Consider the following 21,931-nt stretch of genomic DNA (forward strand, 5'->3'; position numbering starts at 1 on the left):
TCAGTATACCCCACCACGAGGAATACAAAAACTTATCGATCTGGCTCACGACTGTAAATGAGAATATCTTGTGAAACCAAGTGTCCTGAATTTGGGTGAAAGAGGCCTCTAATAGGCCAAAGTAAGGCTAATAACTATCAGCCACTTGGTCTCGGTCGGAAGTTGATGCTGCAATGGGTTACTTCAGTAATCTAGATGTAACCTACAGGCAACACATCCGGTTCCCAGTGAGAGACAGGTACATGTTTGCTTGCACAGGTGCCCCGTTTTAATTCCCATCACAAGTAACTTATGAACACTGACCCATATGCTTCATGTTTTTCCTCAATTTTTTTCAGGACAGTTGGAAGCAGTGGGACAGGTTTTGTATGACGGTTAGAGGTGCAAAACAAAGACAACTGATAGGGAGCATGCAGGGACTTTGATGGCATTGGGTGAGGACTCATGAGCCCTCTCATGACACGCTTTTTAAAATAGCCCTCCATCCATAGCACCAGTTCATGATCTCCCGGCTGCCCCATCCTTATATTTGATTATTCTTTTTGTCAGTTTGCAGTAGAAGTTTTTCAAGTAAGCTTCTTATTCAACTGCTTTTTTATTAAAAAGCAGATGTTGGTATTCACACACCTAAAAGCTTGTGACGGGCTAATTGAGAGGTGGTTTGATAGTGCACAATTTAGAGGGTGGGGATCCAAGGGAGACTAATGGGGAGTAACTAAAGAGATGGATCGGGCCAAATTTACAGTGGTGCACGATGGTGAATTATTGAGAAAAGTGGTTGAATGGAGAGGTGGTTGGGCAGATGCTGATGGGGGCGGGGGTTGCTGGGTGGGGATAATGTATTTGCATTTGTAAAGTGCCTAGGCCCAAAAGGCATCAAGGTGTGGTAGCAAACCAGTTACTTGATACATATACTTAATGCAATTAAACAATTAACATTCACGAAAAGCGTAAGGAAGCGGTCAGGTAGCAGACCTAGTCACTTCCTGAGTCAAGTCTGTTGGTTGTGGTGAAGTAAGAGCCAAGTTTTTAGAGATTTCCTGAACACCCCGTCAGAGTTTTCTGCTCTTAGCAAGGGCATTCCATTAAGATACTGCTATGGAGGGGAAGCTTGTCCCTCCTCCTCTGAAACGTTTGCGATTTGGTGGTCGGCTCTGACTGGTCTGGAGTGGACTCAATTTTTTGGGCTAGGTATTCGGGTGTTTGCAAAGCATTTGTGGGTGATGGTGAGGATTTTGAAGTTAATCTTTTTCTGGATAGCCAACCAGTGCGCCTGTTTTTTTTGCTGCTGAAATATGGTCTCTCTTGGAGATGTTTAGTGCCGAGCATAACGCATTGTTTTGGATTACCCGCATTTTACATATGTTGTTCTTGGAGGTGCTTGTGAAAAGGACATTGTAATAGTCCAGTCTTGCTCCAGTTATCAATCTTGCAATGGACCTCCAGCTCACTGCTGTGAGGAATTGCCTAGCTGCCTTATGAAGTTTAGATGTGTATGCTGCTGATTAGGTAATTGCATGGACTTGTTTTCACAGATGTTGAGACCGGGATTGGCATCGAGGATGGCAGAGCAGCTGGGGTTTTCCAGTTCTCTAAAGATGCAGATTTCCTCGGTCTTGGAGGAAGTATTCTGGTGTAAACTGATGATTTGGCTGCTATAATTGCTAGTTGTATTCTTTCTGGTGGTTTTTTTTTTACAGGCAACTCCTACTTGACGTTTGTTGGTACCAAAGGCCTGGAGGTCAGGTGAACCAGGCATTGATGTGGGCGATATTTTTGGCTTTTTGCAAGGTCATTGGGGCTACAGCATTCACTGCTATATTCAGTGTGTCAGAATAGAGGTCTGCTAGTATGTTGGGGTCTGAAGAGGCTGTGTAATCCTGGCAGAGGGGTTTGAGGGAGATAGTTTTAGCTATCAATCGAGTACTACACGTCCACCTGGCGGGGGTGTAGACTGGTGAGCCTTGGATGGTCGGAAGATAAATTAGAGGACGTGGTGATCTGACCAAGGGCTATTGACAGAAATGGTAACTTGGGTATGGAGGTCAGCTACCCAATCCCAACGCCTTACCTTTATGGTGTGATAGGTTGTAACAGTGTATAAATCCCAGGTCAGTGTATTAGCAACGGCGGTGGCATGTAGGTTCATTAAGGCTGAGGTTGAAGTCCACTAGAATGATAGCTCTAGAAGAGGGTACGATACTACTTCCTATGAATAGTAGGCTGTCTTCCAAGGAGCCAGTAGGGCAATAGATGTGAATATTCAGGAGTTGGTTGTTGAGTTGAGTGCATCTCGTCCATACTGGGTGTCCCTGGTTAAGGGCAACCCCCTCCTGTGGCATCAGACCTGCCAATTCTCAATACAGTGAAACCTTCAGGGATTGCCAGGCAGAGGGCACAAGGGGGTAAATTAGTCGAATTAAAGAAGGGTTGTAGAATGGACAGCCGTGCATGAATCTGGCGCTGGAAGGTGGATCTGGAGGGAGGAGGCCAGTGTGCGCAGGTCTGGTGGGAAGACTGTATTTTGGTATATCTTTGTAGATCTCCATTAGGCCTATGCACGTGCAGGTAAAATTAAGAATACTACGTATGTATACGTTAGAGGTACTACACAACAATTTAGACACAGTTAAACACAATCAAGAAAAGTAAAACTTCAATTAAAGTGGGGAGGGAAAATCTAATTATAACTAAGGCTACTGGTTTTATGGCATTTATTTTTTTTGCAGTTGGTGGGGGCGTCACAAATAACAACTGGAGATGTTCCAAGAGTCTTTATTTGGATTTCAAATTGGTTCAGCTGAGGGATTCTTGGCTAGTCCTGGGGCGTCCCGGGCTGTGTGGTAAATTGGTGCTAGGCCATCCCCATCTCTACTCTCCCTTTGGCTCTCTGCACGCTAACCTAGGCCTCCTTATCAGTTAGTTCTAGTGCAAGGTAACCTCTACTGTGTTATCTGACTTCGATTGCAAGTGGTTTTACATAAATCAATGACTGGATAACTCCCTAGTTACCTTCTTACTCTCCCTATCCTGGATGCTCATTATTCTAAGGAGCCCCCTGCTGTCCACACACTTCCCCACGTCTCCCTCATTACTATCACTACCATCTACTACCTGAAATGATTCCATCTCCTCCGTCCGAGTCTCGATAATGTACCACTTCCATCGTTCCCGATATTTCCTCTTTGTCTATGGGACTGGCCACTCTCCACAGCCCAAACAGGTAGTATTCCAGTGCTGGTTAGGATTCGTATTATGGAGGTACCAGAAGGCCCTCGGACTCCTTTGCATGGTTCCAGGGTATTTAGGTTCAGAATCCCACTGTCAGCAAGACTTTGTTTATCATATTCAGAAGGGCTTTTGGTAATTGGTTCTAGGGCCATCCACTCTCCCCCTCTATCCCCATTGGGCCATCGCTCACCCAAACACAGGCATCTGTGACCCCAGTAAGTGCAAGGGGGCTTGGTTAACCCCCCCCAATTGACTTCTTGGGCTAAAGCTGCATTGGTATCCCCAATGCGGTTATCAGACTCCCTAGGGGCCTTCCTATTTTCCCTACTCTAGTCCCACTTAGTTCTATGGAGATTAACGGAATAGTGCCATTCATTCACCCTGTTCGAAACAACCAGTTATGCATTCTCACCTTGCTCCGTTTTCCCCCTGCGTTCTCCCCCACCAGGCTTGTCCCTGCAATGTTTCACTCCACCGTCCTACCTCCATCCTTAATGGTAGGAGGGAGGGAAGTAACCTCCAACTACTCTGTCCTCCACTTCTGTGGCTTTTCAGCTATTGCACTACGGTCCCTCTTCCGATACTACGGCCGTCATTCGTTCACTCTCTTGCACATCCACCCCACAGCACTCTCCCTCCGTCCTGCTGGTTTCTTGGTCCTCCTCCCCCTATTCCTTCTTAAGGCCGACAGGCTCTCACTAACCAAATTATTTTGGGAGGTGTATGAGGCAGGGAATGGAAAGCTTTCATAAGGCCCTTTCCGGCGGTCCATGTGACAGAAGGAAAAAAAGTCCATATGGGACCAGGTGTCCCCCATTGTTACAGCCTTGCTGTAGGCCCAACTTAAAAGCATGGGGGCTGCCATCATTGCCCTGCAGTGGTGTGAAGCTGTGGGTTCCATTGGCGTCTCTCCATCTACCACGGTTCCTCCTGCATTTTCCTTCCCAGGCCGAGCCGAAGATGAGGGGCTCTCTGCCATCCTCCCGGCTGCATTTGCCATGACTCATGTTATTTGGTTGAGCTGAGAATGGCAGGTTGGGATGAGGTCTGCCATCAGGCACGCCGAGAGGGCAACGGGTTGGTCCCCTCCCTGCACGGCAGGGCCTGAAAACGGGCCTGTTCACGCCCATTAGTAAGCAGTTGCCTTTTTCTAGCCAACCAAGATGATTGTTGAGAGATTACCCCCCCATAAATACCCGACACTAAAGGGTAGCATTAGCTTCTTTGCATTACCTATCCACCAGATCACCCTTACCAATACATACAAAAATATAAGATTACTTTATCCAGATGCAAGTGGTCTGTGGGCCAACTTTTCAGCCCCAGCCTGTCGCATACGTTATTGCACTACATGCACCCGTTAAAAAAATTAAAAAAAATATAAAACAGTGAGCAAACCCCTGGGGGAGGGGAACAAGAAAATTTTAGGCCACGTTTAAAACGGGGCAAGTGGCTTTGTGCTGTAAGAGGCAAACATTAACACCAAAATTGGATACAGTGGAATGGTGCCCTTTTGTTGTAACCAAAGGAAGAAGGATCAGGTGAATGATACTAGGCTTGGTTTGGAGAGAGGGTTGGACGAAACCATGAGAAAAATGATACAAGAATGAAGTGTGGGCAAGATAAATTTGATGGAATCATGAATATGAAAAATTCCGCCGAGGGGCTGCGTAGCATCAAAAGAGAGGCCGAGTGAAAGTTGGCTTGTTCACAAGACAGGGGAATGGTTAAAGCATAAGTGGTGTCAGACACTCAAGGTCCCACTAATAGGCATCATCCATGGGGATAATCTGCTGCGAGCTTTAACAGTAGGTAAAAAGTGAGAATATACGACCCCAATTTTGCAGACGATTCATTGCCACACCTTATTTTGTCATCTATTTGCACATTGGCGGCCAGTCACTCAGAATAAAAACAGTTTTGCCAACAACAGAAATCACATTTTAACCCAGTTAAGCTCTGGGGGCCCATGTAGAAGCTCTGCCACATTTCCAGTTCAGCTTTTCAAATACACACTGTAGACCCATATTAAAAATGAGAAAAGCCTCACCTCAGTGCGAAGCTGCACTGAAATGGGAGTGCAAAATCCAAACTGCATTTGGAATGGTACTGCCAAGAGCTCAGGCCCAGTAGAAGGGTGTTGCAGCCAGGTCCGTATCACAGGAAAGGGAAACGTGAATGACTCTAGGCTGTCTGGTGGGTCAAGAGAAGGAGACGGACCAAAGTGTGACAATTAAAAAATGTATTGCTTCATTTAAATAAGAAAAGGCCTTCCTGTCCCCATTTAAGGTTTTGCCCTACCCAACACAAGTGTGCTTTAGTCAATATTTTAGCCCAAAGCAATAGTCCAACCCAAAAGCTAATCTACGTTGACCCTACCTAAGCAAAACAAAAAAGGTCCAGGAGAAGGACGCCTGTCTCCTGGAAAAGCTCTCAGCTTCAGTAAGCAGTTCTTACATTTTTTTTTGTGCTTTGACTCAGTGAGGAGTGCCTCGCTTACTTTCACTTATGTTTGGATGCTGTTCATCCTTTTGCCAGACTTGCAACTTTTTTTTCTCATGTCTAATTGTGCATGACCAATTTACTGTACTGCCAAATCACCTGCGAATTTGCACATGAAAATAATATTTATCAGATTGAAAAACCAAAATAGCCAACAATCTCTTGCTCCTCTAAACTGCATCTTCATGCAACTACCACCATGTGAGCTCCCTGTGAGATATCCACCTTCTGATTTTAAATAAAAAAAAAAAACACATCGGTTTACCAACTTCAATTACCTTTACACTCCATCAAAACGATCACCATATACCAACCATCTACAAAATACGGGGGGAAAAAAAAGTCAAGCATGATCAATTCAGGCCAGACTAACTCATGGTGAGCTGGTGTGGAGTATGTCAGTTTTAACAGCAGTGGCTGGGAGCACCAATTGTCATTTTGCTGCAACCGGCAAATAGACCGAGTCAGTATGCCCATCATTTGAAAAGCCCCTTCAATTTGAACACAGTACTGCTCATTTGTACCACTGCCTTTAACCATTCCCCAATGGTTAGTTTGATTGTATACTGTTAGCCCGGTGAGTAAAAGTATCTCTGGTAGTTGCTGCTAGCAAGTAGCTATACTGCTCCCTGCATAGTAGCTACATGCAGCTGTACAGTCCATCCAGGGCGTCAGGCCCGCTAAAATTCAGTTGCAGTACCAGTCATGTTTTCCCCACGCATGTGTACACTAGAGCCCACTACTCACAGCAATACATTTTAGAACAGCACACTGCAGTCCATACAGAAAGACAATGTAAAGTGCGAAGCGCTAGCAGTGTTTGGAAGCAGTGCTTGGAATGCTTCAACTTTTAACCACCATCATGTAGCAAATATGAATGCACTATAGAAGGCTGACACTTTATTTTGGGAGCATTACAAAAAAAATATATACAAAGTTATCTACAAGTGTGCCCAATAGAATAGTCCAATGTTTTGAAGACTGCTGCAAAAGGGCACTTAATTACAGGAGCTTTGTCACAGACAAGAGCAGTTTTGGTGGATTCTTTTCCTGGTGCTAGGCATTTACGCTGCCTCTTCGTCTTCTATCTTGGGGGCCAGATAGTACTTCACATGTCCCATATCAGCTATTTTATACTCCACAACTGAAAGGCAAAAAGGAGAAATCAGTTCAAAGTGCATTCACCAAAATGTAGATTCAGAGTAGCAGCAACACCTCTGAACACTCCCATCGGAACTGGTCACCAACATACTGCAATGGATGAAGATGGAGTACCATACATGAAGACTGAAGGGAAGTGACACGTTAACAGTAATATATACATGCAAACTATAAACAGCCCCACAGATGAGCAAATATATGCTCAGTAGTGCCTCCACTTCAAGCAAGGCTACCACAGGGTGCTCTAATGCTACTGCCTGGTCTGAAGGAAGAAAGTGTAATCTTTAATTTACACCCAGTTCTGCAAAGTAGTTTGTGTATATACATGCCCAAAAATAACTATTGTTATCGAATGAGTCAATACAAAATGTTGACACAATCTAATCACCAATGATACTGTATGGAAAATAGCCATCCACTTTGAGAACAGAAATGAGGTCTAGCTTTGATAGCAGAAATGTAGACTGTAAATCTGCTCCAGTAAAGTTTACAAGGCTCTACTGCTGTAAATAAATGCTAGTACAAGCACATTGAGGCCAACTGTTTACTGATCTGCTGGTCCGCTCAAGTATCTCCACGTTGTTGGGAATTATGGGCTATACCATTGTAGATAAGGTACCAAATAAAGCCTGCACTCCAGTTGCCCATTTTGAATTAACAGGAACATCAAGACCGAGATATGGGACGTATTATGAGCAAATAAACCAGTAGAGCTCCGCCCAGTACCTATTGACCTACCAATACCAAGGAAACCATGGACAGTAAGGTACCCATTGAGACAACCATAACAAGCGAAATAAAGATTGTCTAAGCACAGTCCCTGAAGAAATCCAAAAGGTCTTGATGAATGGTGACGTCACAAGAACCCAGACTAACTCAGATAGAAATGACAACTAAAGAATGATGCAAAGAGAACGCCATGAACAAAGATATTGTGAACCTAAGTAAAAGGATGATGTCAGAATACAAGAAACTTGATGCGTAAAAATGGATATTTGTTTACACCTGTAAATATGCTTGGACCCACAAGAAAGCTAAAAAAAAAAAGTGGCTTGCTATGCTTAGGAAGAACAGTGCAGCAAACTCCACTATACTACCGAAAACTAAACAAAGTATGTTGCAGAACAAGCAGAATCAACCCAGGTTACTAAGGCCAAAGCTTCACATTTAGCAAAACGAGTAGAGGCGGCTGAAACTAAACTCAGCTGAGGCAACTCGTGCCAGGAGAGCCAAGGTCATACCAATAAAAGACGAACAGTAGCTACATGTAATTGAAATTAAGAACAGAATATCCTATCTCTGAAAGGTTGAGATAAGAAAGTGAAGGCAGGTGAAACGAAAATCAAATACACAAATTGATGGAAAAGAGGCAAATTCATGGTGTCTGAATCACGTGACCAGCTGAGCAAGAAGCAAGAGTTCACACCTACGCATGGCACCAGGCCAGATATCAGAACCTTTTCCAGACAGAAGATGTTGAGGCCAAAGTGAAAATAATTGACACATGGCTACTTAAGTTACGATTGATCGTAGCAAGGGCTGGAGGACGCCCTGGTAACTAAGGGGGACCTCGCATCTGGTCGACCATGCTGCGTGCCGCTAGGCCAAGTGGAAAAGTATGCACGGGTTGTGCCAACCCAATCACAGTGGACGAAATAATCACTGTATGGGACGACATACAGTTAGTGACGTCTTCAGTAGCCATTTTGAAGGTATGGCTTCGATGCCCACCCGACAGCTTTGACCCAATCCCCTCACTCTGTTACCATATACAGATTTAAAGTTACTTTTTCCTAACCAATAGAAATGCATGCCATGAGTGTACACGTTGATGACAAGTTTTTAGAATAAAGAACTTCAATGGAGTTGAAGGAAGCATCATTGCTATTACCCATAACACCCCGTTTACTGTACTGGTCATTAAACGGACTCCCTATGCCAAACCGTTTGAGTTGTCCTTATTGATGGTGTTGAAGTATAAATCTGCACCCCCATCCACTCATGGGTGCTGCCATCTTGTCTTAGTGCTTTGGAGCAAACCCCGACTCTATGGGTCAGTTGGGGGGTCTCAGGGTTCACCGACAGATGGGGCCGTGGGTGGTGTGTTAAGGTTTGCAGGACCAAAGATAGGTCCTTCTATAGGTATATGTCCAAACTGCTTAACAGAGGACCGAGTTGATGCAAATTAGTTTGTATGGCTAAAAAAAGATTTGGCTTCTGACAGCACCTTTTCCATAAATTTCCGTTGGGCAACATGAGTTCCGAGGTGACGCGCAGTAAAAAGTCTTTAAATACATGGCGACGTTGCCTATTCAATAGGGCCCTTATGGGGGATTTCTGGGACAAACCAAGCCTAGTCTCGTGTTTGTGAATAGTGTGCCAATTGACTGAAGCCACTAATTAGCTTTGAGCTATGGCAAACTTGAAACACTAACCTCCTTATGCATCGCCATTTGACACAACTTTCCCCAGGGTAAATTCGTTTCTACTGTGGAAAAGGTAGATCAGATTGCTATGTGCTACAGTAAACCAATATCAATCATGTTATCAGCAAGAGTGAAAACATGTATCACAAGTTTACCTTTGAGATGTCATGTAATACCTACAAAAGTAGGTATTAGCGGCTTGTAATATCCCAAGAGCCTACGGTATGAAGATTCTCCAAGAATCCTACAACTGTTGAAACTAGACTCGTGGCCACAGCATGTACTTGGCCAGCGGTACATGGCAACCATACCTTACTACAGAAGGGTGCAAGTCTTCTAGCCACCAAGATTCTATAAGTCCTGAGCTTTATGTAATTGTATTGCTGGAATGATTTGTTACTTGTAATTGAAAGGAAATATTTCGTTAATCCAATAAAGTGTAGAGGCAAGATGACCATCGTACTAGAATAGCGAAAGGATTCTAAACCAGAATAAAAATGGTACTCTTAACTTCAAATGTACACTTCACCACCTTACCTGGAGCCTGGTTTCAACAAGACAAGGCTCGCTTCTCGTTAGTCGTCATGGGTTGACTTTTGCAGCAAAGCATCTAATCACACCCTAATAAAAAAAAGCTGTGCAGCAAATGTTTTCCCACTTCAGCAGGTTCAATATAAATACACTGGCACAACAAGGACGAAACACATGCCTTGCCTGGCATGTCCGTACTGGAAGGGACAGATTGATATGCAAATTGACATTTATCCTCTGAAGCAGCAGTGAGCTCAAACGTGGTTGTATGCCTCAAATGCCATAGAAAAGGGTTTTTAACCCATGTTAATTCTCAGAAGGGGCCCCACACCCTTAAATTTATACTCAATAAATTAGATTAAATTAATGCTGTTCAGGTAGTCAAGATGTCTTACTACAAACGTGTGGAACACTAGTGCAACTAGAACTGGGTTTAGTGCTGTTCAAGTGCACAACTGGATGGCAAAAGTGGATCTAGCTCCATTAATTCATAATGCACCCTCTTGTAATATATTACTCCTTAATGGCCTGAAGCAGCTCAAAATGGACAACCATAACCGTGCGAACGTTAAGTAGGATAGATGGGCTCTTTCTAGCAAGGTAACAAACATGGAACACAAGTTGTAATAAAAGTTACTTACCAAGCGGAATATCTGCAGACATGCTAAGTATCACCTGGTTGCACAATGGGGTTGCTTTTGTGAAGAAGTTCAGGTACCGCAAAGCAAATGTCAGCTGGACGGGTTCATTCATTTCAATTGTAACCTAAAAAGAAAATCAGTGTGATATTCATTACATATATTGGCACAGCTGCACATTTTCTTGGAGCTTAACACAATCCTGGGATTAACGGGCGGGGGTCACCATAAGAAAAAGGGCAGGGTCCAAAATTGAGGGGACCTTTTAGATCATGCGTGCCCCCGTGCCAATTTATGCTGACCACACCCATGTGCATGCGAGATTCCCCAATGATGCATCTATATTTGAAGCATAATAGGAGCCTAATAAGGTCGCATCTTGCGTGGAAGTAGATACGTGAATCATTCCCCAGTGCCAACTAGCTAATACTGGATACCCAAGAGCAAATTTTGCGTGTCCAATCTCGTTTAAATCCCCAAGGATGCTGCCCCACAGATATGTATAGCCAACAGCCAGCCCCACTGGAAGATCCACTGTTTTAAGTGAAGGAGATTTTAATGTATAAACCTGCCTATGCAGTCTGGAATACAAAAATATTAGTAATTATTTTACTTCCGACAACTACCTCCATTAATACCCACGTTATTTTTGCGCCCACTAACAAATTGTGAAACTTTGCGTCCCTTGTATAAAATGCCAAAAGACGAACATAGTTCACTTACAGCTTCCTCCTCTTTGTCAACATTGGAGGTCTGTGACAACTTGATGTTGCCCGTCCCCAGAGAACCGCTAGCAGAAAACTTCACCCCATCTTTAGCACAGGATATAACAACAGCATCCCCCACTTGGCTGAGATCTCGACAAATGCGGGCAAATTCACCAGATGGCATCTTGATGATACAACTGTATTCTTGCTCCTATTTAGAAGGGGGAAGGTGGTAAACATGAATTACCATGCCAAATAAATGCATTATATGTATGGGCAGCAAACATGTCGCGCGGCACAAGGCTTTCAACTTCAGAAATGGCAACCATATTGCGGTGGGATCGTGTTGATCGACAAGCAAGTTACGGGGTGTACTTACTGGAATCCCAAGCTGTTCAACATCAAGGTCCATCAATTTCATCTCGTAATCAGACACCTTTTCCTGATCTATGGAAAAGACAAAAATTGTAATCGTTGCCCTTGGACATGCGTTCATATTCACAATACACACTCACAAGTGAAACGTTTCAGCTGTGAATCAAAAAGCCAATAGTTAAAAGAAGAAGCGTGGGACATTTATGTAATTCAGTGCAAGGCATAGACACCAATACCCGGCATGAATAATGTTTAAATGACGGGACCGACGTATTGTGTACTACGCCTAGGATATACAAATATTTATATAATTATCTGAAACGGGTCGATTCCAACTACTGGAGTGGCAACTACCGAGAAGAGCAGCATTGTCAAACATGTAATTGACTTCGCGCAGAGTGGAGGAGCCCCAGCTCAAGTTAATTTGTTACCCTGCTTTAAAAGCCACGCAACCATGTTGCGCTACCAACTCCGGCTTGCATTGATCACACGGCGGGAAAAGTGTTTAAACATACTCACTAGGGGCCTCGAAAACCAGCGTCATGGTGTCCGCATTGTCTTCAGCCCTGAGCGTTATCACATCGTCACCAGCTGCACACTTCAGAATTTTGGACATGCTAAAACAAACGTGTAAGTGAGTGCTCACTCGTTGATCCAAACAGACATGACCAGAAAACTTTATCTTTCACATATTTATCCTTGGGCGGCATCCTGCTCGAAATTCTCTGCATGCACAAAAGAAAACACTGCATGTATGACACTTGTCATAAGGAATGTGTGATCGTAGTAGCATGTACGGCTATACGAAACGAATATCGCGCCAGTCCATCTTTGTGAAATTGGCGCCTAAGTGACGTCACGGGAGCGCCCGTTTTATAACGGCGCCAAATGAAGCCGCTCCGCCAGGCTGACAGAACATGCCCGGGCAATGGGATTGACGCATGCGCAGACCAGCAGAGGGAGGGCTCACTTGTTAAAGCAAAAACATAACAAAAAACGGTAACTAAGAAAATGCTAGAAACCAATCCCAGGCGCAAGTTACCAACGATAACTCATTCCAACCACCCTGGCCGGGCAAGAATTAAACTAGTGCCGCCGCCCACCCACGTAACAAACCCTAACTATCACGTATCGCCGCGTTAGATCCCCTTCTCGCGCACTGTCCCACCCTTATCCTTGCCCCTGGACCCTCCTCACCTACTCATCTTGACACCGACGGACTGGTTGCGGTCGCAGCGGTACGTATCGAAGCCCTCTGAGCGCATGGTGAGCTGCACCAGGGACACGTGCGATGAATCCATGCTCTGCAAACTGATGCCACTCGAGCTGATGTCCCAGCACGCTTCATCTATCAGGTCCTTTAGGGCCTCGAGAACCTTCTTGAGAATGGAACCCTGCACCAGGCGAGCCTCAAACATGGCGACACAGGACAGAAAATTGACAGCTGAAAACGGGAAGCAAGTGAGAAGAAAGGCGCGAAGCACGGCGAACTAAAACTCAAAATGCAGCTTAAAGACAACTCTCGCCACTAGCCTCGCGCCAAAAAAGTGAGCCCAGTGGCGCGCGCTGAGTGTTTTTATAGAGCGCGTGACGTTTGCTGCGCACCCTCGTCCGTCGATTGGTCTATGCGCTAACTTAATGTTACGTCACGCCAGAAGGAGGTGGTGCACTGGTCGGTTCTTCTGGCAGTAACAAAAGCGCGCCAAACTCGCTTCCCTTTTTTTCTTCACCCGCTGTATCTTATCTTATCTAGTGTTTTTGACACCGGGATTCTACTAACGTTGGTTGAAGTGTGCAATGGCAGCGAATGAGCGCCGAGATGAAAAAAAAAAAGAAAATAGCCCAGTCAATCTATTCACCTGCTACAGTCCCTCCTTTCATCGCAAGAGTTTTTAAGGTCGAGATTTGTGACCCCATTCACCCAACAGTGAAACGTTCCTCAAAACTACGTTTACTAGTTTATATATTTGTTGAATATCGTCACATGTGTTCACAGTTAAAATCCCTTCTCGGTGTATGGTGTTTAAAAAGTCCATATTCTAATTTATGCCTGCTTTCTCCCTCTCTTGACCTCTCACTACACTCCGTCTTTAACTCCACCAGCCAATATTCCCCTTCTTTCTGTACTCTTCTTTCCCTTTGATGTCGCTCTTTCCATCCCCTTTGATTTTACTCCACCTACTCTTTGATTACTACCGCACCCACTACTAGGGTGACCAGACGTCCCGGCTTTGCTGAGACCGTCCCGGAATTTGGAGCTCTGTTTCCCTTTTCTCAACATTATGTTTCAATTGGAAACTGCAGTTGTTAGCGGTGTTCCGGCACCGCCGTCCGTGAGCCCCTCACCCCCCGTGACACACAGACACGGAGACGGAGATGTTACTCGTGTGGGCTCCACGGTGGTTCTGACGCCACCAGGGAACGCCCTGATTATTTATACAGAGCACGCAACGGAGTGAACGTCACCCCGTCACGTGCGCGCACTCCTCCTTTTCCATAACAACAAAACTTGAAAAGGAGAGAATCTAACTACCAAACATTTCACAGCACACAATATAACCCTAGTAATCCCCCATTTATTGAAATGATCCATGAGGGACTGCAACATCAGACCTTTGGAAGGAGTACCTTGCAGGCAATCCCTGGGCTCTTTCAGTCACAGATGGATACCTCTTTAAGGACACAAATTTAGTTGTTCCTACCCCGAGAATCCAATCCAAGATTATGAGTCTCTGCCATGACAAATTCCATTCCGGGCATCGTGGGGTCGCAGCCACTTACCAGACAATCAGGGGAAACTTCTGGTGGCCTCAGATGCGCTCCGACATACATGCCTATATTCAAGCATGTTCAATCTGCAACCAGAACAAGATTGATAACAGGAAACCAGTTGGTCTGCTTCAACAAACGGAAATACCATCTCGACCCTGGGAGCACATTGTTGTGCCAGATACCCCGGATCAACCCATGATTCAATGATCCTGCAGAACTCAACCATACCACGCAACATGGTGCGTCAAGCCGGACAACGATCGTGGCAACTTGGTGAGTAGCAGGGCATGCACATGGCGGTGTGATTGGGGGGGGAGAGATACATACTCCAACTGGGTGTTGACTGTCGTGCGTAGGAAAAATGGACATACAGATGTACGCCAATGTCCATTAGGGAAGGCCACAATGTACTTGAGAAGACACCACATGCAATTTGAAGCTGCACGACATTGAAAATAATCCATGTTTCAAAAGATTGCACATCCATCCACACCCACATTGCACATCATGCCACACCACATAATACACAAATCAGTAACATGCCGTCAAGGCAGTCACACAGAATTAGGGCAGCACAACATCAATACAGCAATGTGCCCTTGAATGCATGCAAAGGGATCACCCCTAGCCATAGCATCGAACAACACAACTATAGCACCACTGAAGTGATGCTTCACAGCATGGCAACATGGATGTCGGAATCGCAGTACACTGGCAGTGTGGTACTATATTTGCCTGGGCCCAGGGACACCTGAGACCTGGCCTCACCCAGGACATTTCTATTACTGTCGCAGGCATGATTCGGGCATGTCTACTTGCATGGTCAAGCTCAGCTTTGCACATTGCAGTCACGCAGATCGTCTGCATGCATGCTGGTAGTTGTGATTTTTAATCACAATGCAAAGACGATTTGTGTGACATGTACTGGCCGCACCAGAGGTGACCAGTAACAGTTACCCATTCTTCACCACATACAGGCGACACCACCTATCCCCTGAAGGGTGGTCAGTCAAAATCTCGAAAACAAAATCTCGAATACAAAAAGGCCGAAAAAAAAAATATCGAAAAAAAAAATATCGAATTTTTTATTTATTTATTTATATATGTTTTTGGGGTCAGGTAAGTAAAAAAAGGGGTAAAATAAAAAAAAAATGAAAAAAGGGGGGTTGGGGGAACCCCCCCCATTTTGAAAAAAAACACATTGAAAAAAAAATTCGATATTTTATTTTTCGGCCTTTTGTATTCGAGATTTTGGTTTTCGAGATTTTTAAATTCGGTATTATCACTATGAACCCCCCTGAAGAGGTGGCTCCTAACCCCTGTACGGAACCCACAGAACCAGCAGGAAGAGGACTAAAACATTGCACATACCCATACCCTCATCGTGAAAGAGCAGGCATTTGGCCTTTCGAAGACACAGCTCTGGTGCCTAAGCGGCCCGGTTGAGGCTCTCCTGTACGGCCATGACAAAGTGCCGAAGATAACCATGGCATGTGTAATGCAACACAAAATGTGCATCAGACGGAATGTGCCTATGCCACCTGACATTGACATGCAACCGCCAGATGAGGATGATGTTGATGGGGATGAGGATGGGTGAAATGGTCCGCCAGGACGTGCATGAGGCGATGTCCAGGAGGGACACGATGTGCGTCAGCGTGTGATGTATTAAATTTTATGAGATATAAGGTAGAACTTTTATGGATGGAGATGGGTATTGTTGTCCTGATGCATGTGGTGAGGCCCACAAAGGACCCTCTCCCCAATAAAGTACACATACACAATGATGAAGACCAAGCCTGTGTTTCAACTTCTCAACAGTGTATTGTGATCAGAATGTGAACAAAAAGTGCATGGCCCCAACTGTGCAAACAACCTTTCCCCCGTCCCCCCACAACACTCCCAAAAAGACCCTTTCCCCTCTCCCCCACAACACTCCCAAAAACACCCTTCCCCCCCTCCCCCACAACACTCCCAAAAACACCCTTTCCCCCCTCCCCTTCACAACACTCACAAAAACACCCTTTCCCCCTCCCCCCACAACACTCCCAAAAACACCCTTTCCCCCCACCCCCCACAACACCCCCATGTGAGCCTTATAGTGTGTACGTGTCCTGCTCCACATGTGCCACCTAGTCCTTGCTGGCCCTAATCCTCAGTGCCTCCTCTGCCATTTGGTGGTTGGAATGTCGTGCGCCTCAAGTTGTGCAGAGAGCGGCGCAGGGAGCTTGTTTGCCGGGAACTCGCAGAGGAGGAGGTACCCGGTTGATCCTGTGTTGGGGGTGGGTATTGGCGCTCAATGGCGTCTGCAATACATGTCATGGCCTGCCTGAGTTGGGCCATTTCCTCGTAAATCCTATTTGTGCAGGCCTCCATGCCCTCCTTTGTCTGGCTTGCATACATACTGAGGTCATCCCTAAGACGGGCTGCATCGGCCACATGCTGCCCAACCAGCGCAGTGATTTCTACCTGCCTCTGGCTGATGGATGCAAGTTCATGTTCCGTGCTACGAGCTGTTGGGGTGGCTGCTGCGCCTTGGTCCTTGCCTCTGGCATCAGGTGAGGACACCTGACCGCTCCATGCCCCTTCCACGGTGTGGGTGGCTGATCCTCCATGGCTACCTTATCCTGATGATGGCCTTGGGTTAGGCTCAATGGACCGTGTTGGGCTGGGGGTCTGGCTTCGATCCAGAACGTCAATTGCCTCCTCCTCGTCCGAAAGTGGTGCAGTGGCTGCTGCCTCACCAGTTCAACTGGTGGCAGCAGAGTGCGTGCCCTCCATGCTGGTTTCACATGTAATGGGACACACTGGCGTGGTGCAACAATAGCAGCAGCCGTAGCCTCAGGCTGCCTAGAACTGGTGCTCTTGCCGCCTTTGGCCCTCTGCTGCTGAACACTCCTCCCGATTCCCCTTGAGGTGGTGGCGGTGTCCACTGTGTCATCTCTCCTGGGCTTTTTCATTGCTGGGGGAGCAGGTGTCGCAGTGCATGGGTCTTCAGTGTCTGTCTGTGGTCCTGTAGGGGTAAAAAAAAAGGGAATATCATTGTTTATGGTTCAACGTGCCTTATGCAGAATGTTTACGTCATGCTTCTCTATGCATTGGGGACTCTTTATTTTGGATTCCGGTAATGGGATGTCGGGTGGGTCATGCATGAATGGGTCTGTGTTGCACGTGTATGTGGTGATGCATGCATGTATGTTTGTGACTGGATCCATGGCCTGAATATGGACACATATTTAGCGGGTCCCTCACCCTTCACTGTGCATTGTTTGATGTATACACTCACCTCCATCGGATGAACTGGCCACACCATGCTCCATGTCTCCAACTCCCTCTACCGATTCCACACCAATTGTGGAGGCGCAGGTCTCCTCCCATTCACAGAGTTTCAGAGGGGAATCGGCGCCACCTCCTGTGCCCATTGCCAGCTTGCGATTCACTGACAGTATGTTTCTGACACGGACCCGGAGGTCGTCCCACCTCTTACGGCAGTCCTTGACTGTGTGGGTGGTGGTGCCCAGCGCACTGACTTTGTGGGCAACCTCTGCCCAGATAACATTTTTCTTGAGGAGGGTCTCCCGGCGCATGTCATTGCTGAAGACTACATTGGCATTTGCCGCAAGTGTCTCAGTGAGCATGATCAGCTCCTCATTGCTGAATTTTTCTTTTCGCTGGCGATCTGCAGCTTTTTTCACGGCCTTGGGCATCTTCGGGCTATCCGGGATGAATTTGTGTTCGAGTTTCCTGGAAAGAGGTCCTGGATGCAGGGGATGGCAATGGATTGTGTTTTTAAAGATGGCCGCTGCGCTCTTTCCCGTTCCTGTGCGATGACGCTATTTCCGGTTCCGCTTTTTAACGGTGACCACTAATAGCGGTGACCGCTAATAGCGGTGACCGCAATTTGCATGTAGCGTGAGGGCAGAGGTGCTATTAGCACTTTGGTCGAAGCCGCTAAGGGACTTTTTGGGGACTTTTACGGCATGGCGGTAGGGTCATTACCGGCATGGCGCTATGCTCGTGTCCGCATACTCATAATGGTATGCAATTAGCGCCCTCTTGCGAGGGCGGAAACGCTAATAGCGCCATGCCGGTAAATGCCTTTTTTTACTGCACAACGTGTAATGAGGCCCATTGTCAGGTGTTGTCAGAGAGAAAAATAAGAAAGGAGGAGGAGAGGGAGAGGAGGCCAGTTGCGGGGCCGAGAGAGGTAGAGGGAAAGGAAGAGGAGACCAAGAACAGGATGTCCTGAGTTTTAGTGGTGAAGTGAGAAGCCAGAGCTGTACAGAGATCCTGGGAGGGAACAGGAGAGTTGGAGACTACAGAGGGATTGGCCAGCTGCTTGCAGATTTTAAATAGTTCGGCCGTGATGCAAGCTTGGATGTGGACTCTCTTATTGGACATGACAGTAAGTCTGTATTGCCTTTGGAGCAGACGGCTACTCCTACTAGCTCCTCTCTGGCTATTCTGCCACCTCCTCCTTCCACCGCCTCTCTGGCACCTTCCTCCTCCTCTCTGGCTACTATGCCACCTCCTGCTACCACCTCTGACCACTCTCTGGCCCCTCTACCTCTTCTGCTGAGTGTACCTCTAGCCTGTACCCCACCCCAGAAGTCTTTCAAATGTGATAACCTGCTCCATGGTGCTACTCTCAACTCTCGCTCTGCTGTCAAACACTCCTCTGACATCTATCACCTCCTCGAAGAACTTGACCTGGATGTCCTCACTCTCATGAGACATGGTTCACACCAGCTCTGTCACCAGTTTTGACACTCTCCTCCCTGATGGCTACAAGGTCCTCTCCGAGCCAGAACCAACTGGCCCAGAGGTGGAGTAGCTCTGATATTCCCAGAGATGGTCCCAGGTTCTGTCATTCCTTCGCTGGCCTACTCTCTCCTGACCTCTCTCAGACTGTGGCCACCATCTACAGGCCATCTGGCCAGGTTGCCTCTACCTCTCAACTTCTCCTCCTCCCCCACCTGGATGCTTCAAATCGCTCAGCTGGGCTTTTCTGCAGCCTCTGCAACACTCTCTCTCTCTCCATTCTACCCTTTGGTCCGACACACTCTGCCGGAAACACCTTGGATGTTCTCATCTCCTCAGACATGACCCTCTCTAACCATCTCACCAGTCCTCTCTTGGACTGACCACTTTCTCCTTTCCTCTCATCTGAAACACTCTGTCCCTCGGGCAGAGGCCACCCCAATACTGCGATCTACATTTACAGTCATTCGGCCCATGAAGTGTGTGTCAGTCGATGCTTTTGCCTCCACTTTCTCTGCTCCTCCTTCTCCTGCAGCTGACTCACACACTGGCACAAACCTCTCTAAACGGCATCTTTCTATCTCCAACACTCTGGACATCCTTGCTTGCATCCATCCTTGGGACAATTCTGAGCTCAGTGTTCCCTTCCCCAAGAGTTCAAATTCTTCTAGCTTTCAAAAACAACACAGTTCCTTGGGATTCTTCCCGCTCCTTTGGTATCAATACTTTATACCAGTTCACTTAGTCAGTCCTGTTCCTTAACTTCAATTTCACACATAAGGCTGCTGCAAAACACAAGCTTCTTTATGCATATTTTCATTGGCTTTTCCATGCAGGGCACTCGGTCTAGGCGCAGTTGTCGGACCACACAGTCCACTCATTAAAGGTCATGCAACCAATACCCCTTCTTACTGCTTCCATCAACAATAAACCACTGTTTCAATCTGACAGTGATGTTTAGTTGATTACCCAGTGTAACACTCTTCAGACACTGTACCATGACTTGCTTAGCCACCATGCACTTGGTTACACTTTTCTGTATTCCTCTGGCTCTTGCCAACACAGGTTTTGTCTTAACCTGCAATTCCTTGGCCCCTCTCAGCTTTGGTTTTCAATTTTCTTACCCTTCTTGGTATTCTCTTGACTTTGCCAATACTTGTTTCGTACACATGCACATTGTTACACTTTATTCCTGGGCCCCTCTTAACGTTGGGCCAATACTTGGTTTCTCATTTTCACACCCTTCTTGGTATTCTCTTGACTTTTCCCCTAAGGCAGAAACAGCTGTCTTCTGCTGCACTGCGAGGAGAATCCATGCAGGGCCCCTTTACCCCTGCCAGAAGAGTAAAATCGCCTGGATGCCTGGAATTGGTCCCCTTTAGATGGCTGCTGCCTTGGAAGCAAACAAGTGCCTGACCGAAAAGGCACAACCGAATACCGAAGACCCATATTGGCCACAGCAACAACCTATGCCCAAGCCCCTGGTCCACCGGATGGTGGAGCTGGCATCCTCCCAAGGCACTCCTCTAAGGCAGACACAGCTGTCTTCTGCTGTCCACTGCTTGCTGCAGTTGCCTATTGCAGACTACATACCCACCCTCTATAACATCTTTACACAACCCCTCTTCCTCATTCTTGACTCTCTGGGTATCTCGTACACCAACTACGCTGATGATACCCAGATCCTCCTCATACTAGATGGGGACTACGACACTGACTCCAAGACACTGAAGATCATTTACAACATAATCCAAGCCTGGATGGCAGCCTGTGGGCTCTGCCTTAAATCAGACAAGACTGAACTACTAATGGTTGGTTCCAAGGAAACTCTCAAGAACCTTGACCCCAATTTCAGCCACTTTATGATCGACAGCATCAAAATCCACGTGGCTAACTCAGTAAAAACACTGGGTGTCTATCTCGACTCCAACCTAACAATGACGAGGCAAGTCAATGCCATTGCCTCATCATCGGCATGCCATGCCAAACTCAGGATAGTAGCCAGACCCTTCCTGTCCAAGGACAATTGCATCACCGTTGCCACAGCTATCACAGGATCAAGATTAGACTAATGCAATGCACTGTTTTTAGGGACCTCCACCAAAAACATGGACAAATAGAAAGAATCCTCTTCAAAGCGCTTCCCCCCCACTCATAAGTGTATCCACCACACTGCTCCACCCTACCTCTTTGAAAGAATCCACCCATCAGTCTCCACAATGCTGACCAGAACACCGTACGCAAACCTGCTCACGGTACCCAGAGTTAAGAGGGCTTAAGCCGGAGGGGCTAGCTTCCCTTACTTATCAGCTATTATTAATTATTATTATTAATTATTATTTTAGCTCTGCAATGGAACGCAGTAGCACCACCCCTGTGAGAAGTCTCCCACCTAGCATTCCGTAAAGCCATGAAAACATTACTCTTCACTTAAATCCTGCTCTCTGACTGAAAACTGTACCAATCCTCATATATATGAAGGATGTCAGAATGTATGTACCTGTCTTGAATGTATGTTGTCTTATGTTCTGCTATAGTATGCTCTTCCAATGTACTGCATTCACAGTAACTATGTAACTAAGCCTGCCACAAGTAACAGCGCTGCGATGCCCCTGGGCTGTATGTGTGCTATATAAATGTAAAAATAAATAAATAAATACCGCCTGCCCAGGAGCCGATTCCCACAAGCAGTGGTAAGCCTGCCGTACCACTCCGGGCTGGCAGCATGCCCCATGGAATACTCGCTGCTCCTGTATGTCACCACAACCCATGCCTATGTGCTTACCCCTGCCCCACCCGTGTTCCCCCGCAGCACAGCCCCTACTCT

At 46.4% G+C, this 21,931-nt stretch overlaps 1 protein-coding gene across 1 annotated transcript; it reads right to left on the minus strand.

Annotated features, from left to right (window-relative positions):
* Positions 1-6,620: 6,620 nt before the first annotated feature.
* On the minus strand, positions 6,621-13,149 carry PCNA (proliferating cell nuclear antigen). Its single transcript, XM_069618878.1, has 6 exons — positions 12,769-13,149; positions 12,091-12,188; positions 11,576-11,643; positions 11,213-11,407; positions 10,493-10,616; positions 6,621-6,877 (listed from the first exon to the last, which is right to left on the minus strand). Exons 1-6 carry the CDS (start codon positions 12,987-12,989, stop codon positions 6,798-6,800), a joined length of 786 nt encoding a protein of 261 aa, XP_069474979.1. The 5' UTR covers positions 12,990-13,149; the 3' UTR covers positions 6,621-6,797.
* Between the last annotated feature and the right edge of the window lie 8,782 nt (positions 13,150-21,931).

The sequence above is a fragment of the Ambystoma mexicanum genome, chromosome 10 (genome assembly GCF_040938575.1).
Source record: "Ambystoma mexicanum isolate Mex_15411 chromosome 10, UKY_AmexF1_1, whole genome shotgun sequence".
Lineage (NCBI taxonomy): Eukaryota > Metazoa > Chordata > Amphibia > Caudata > Ambystomatidae > Ambystoma > Ambystoma mexicanum.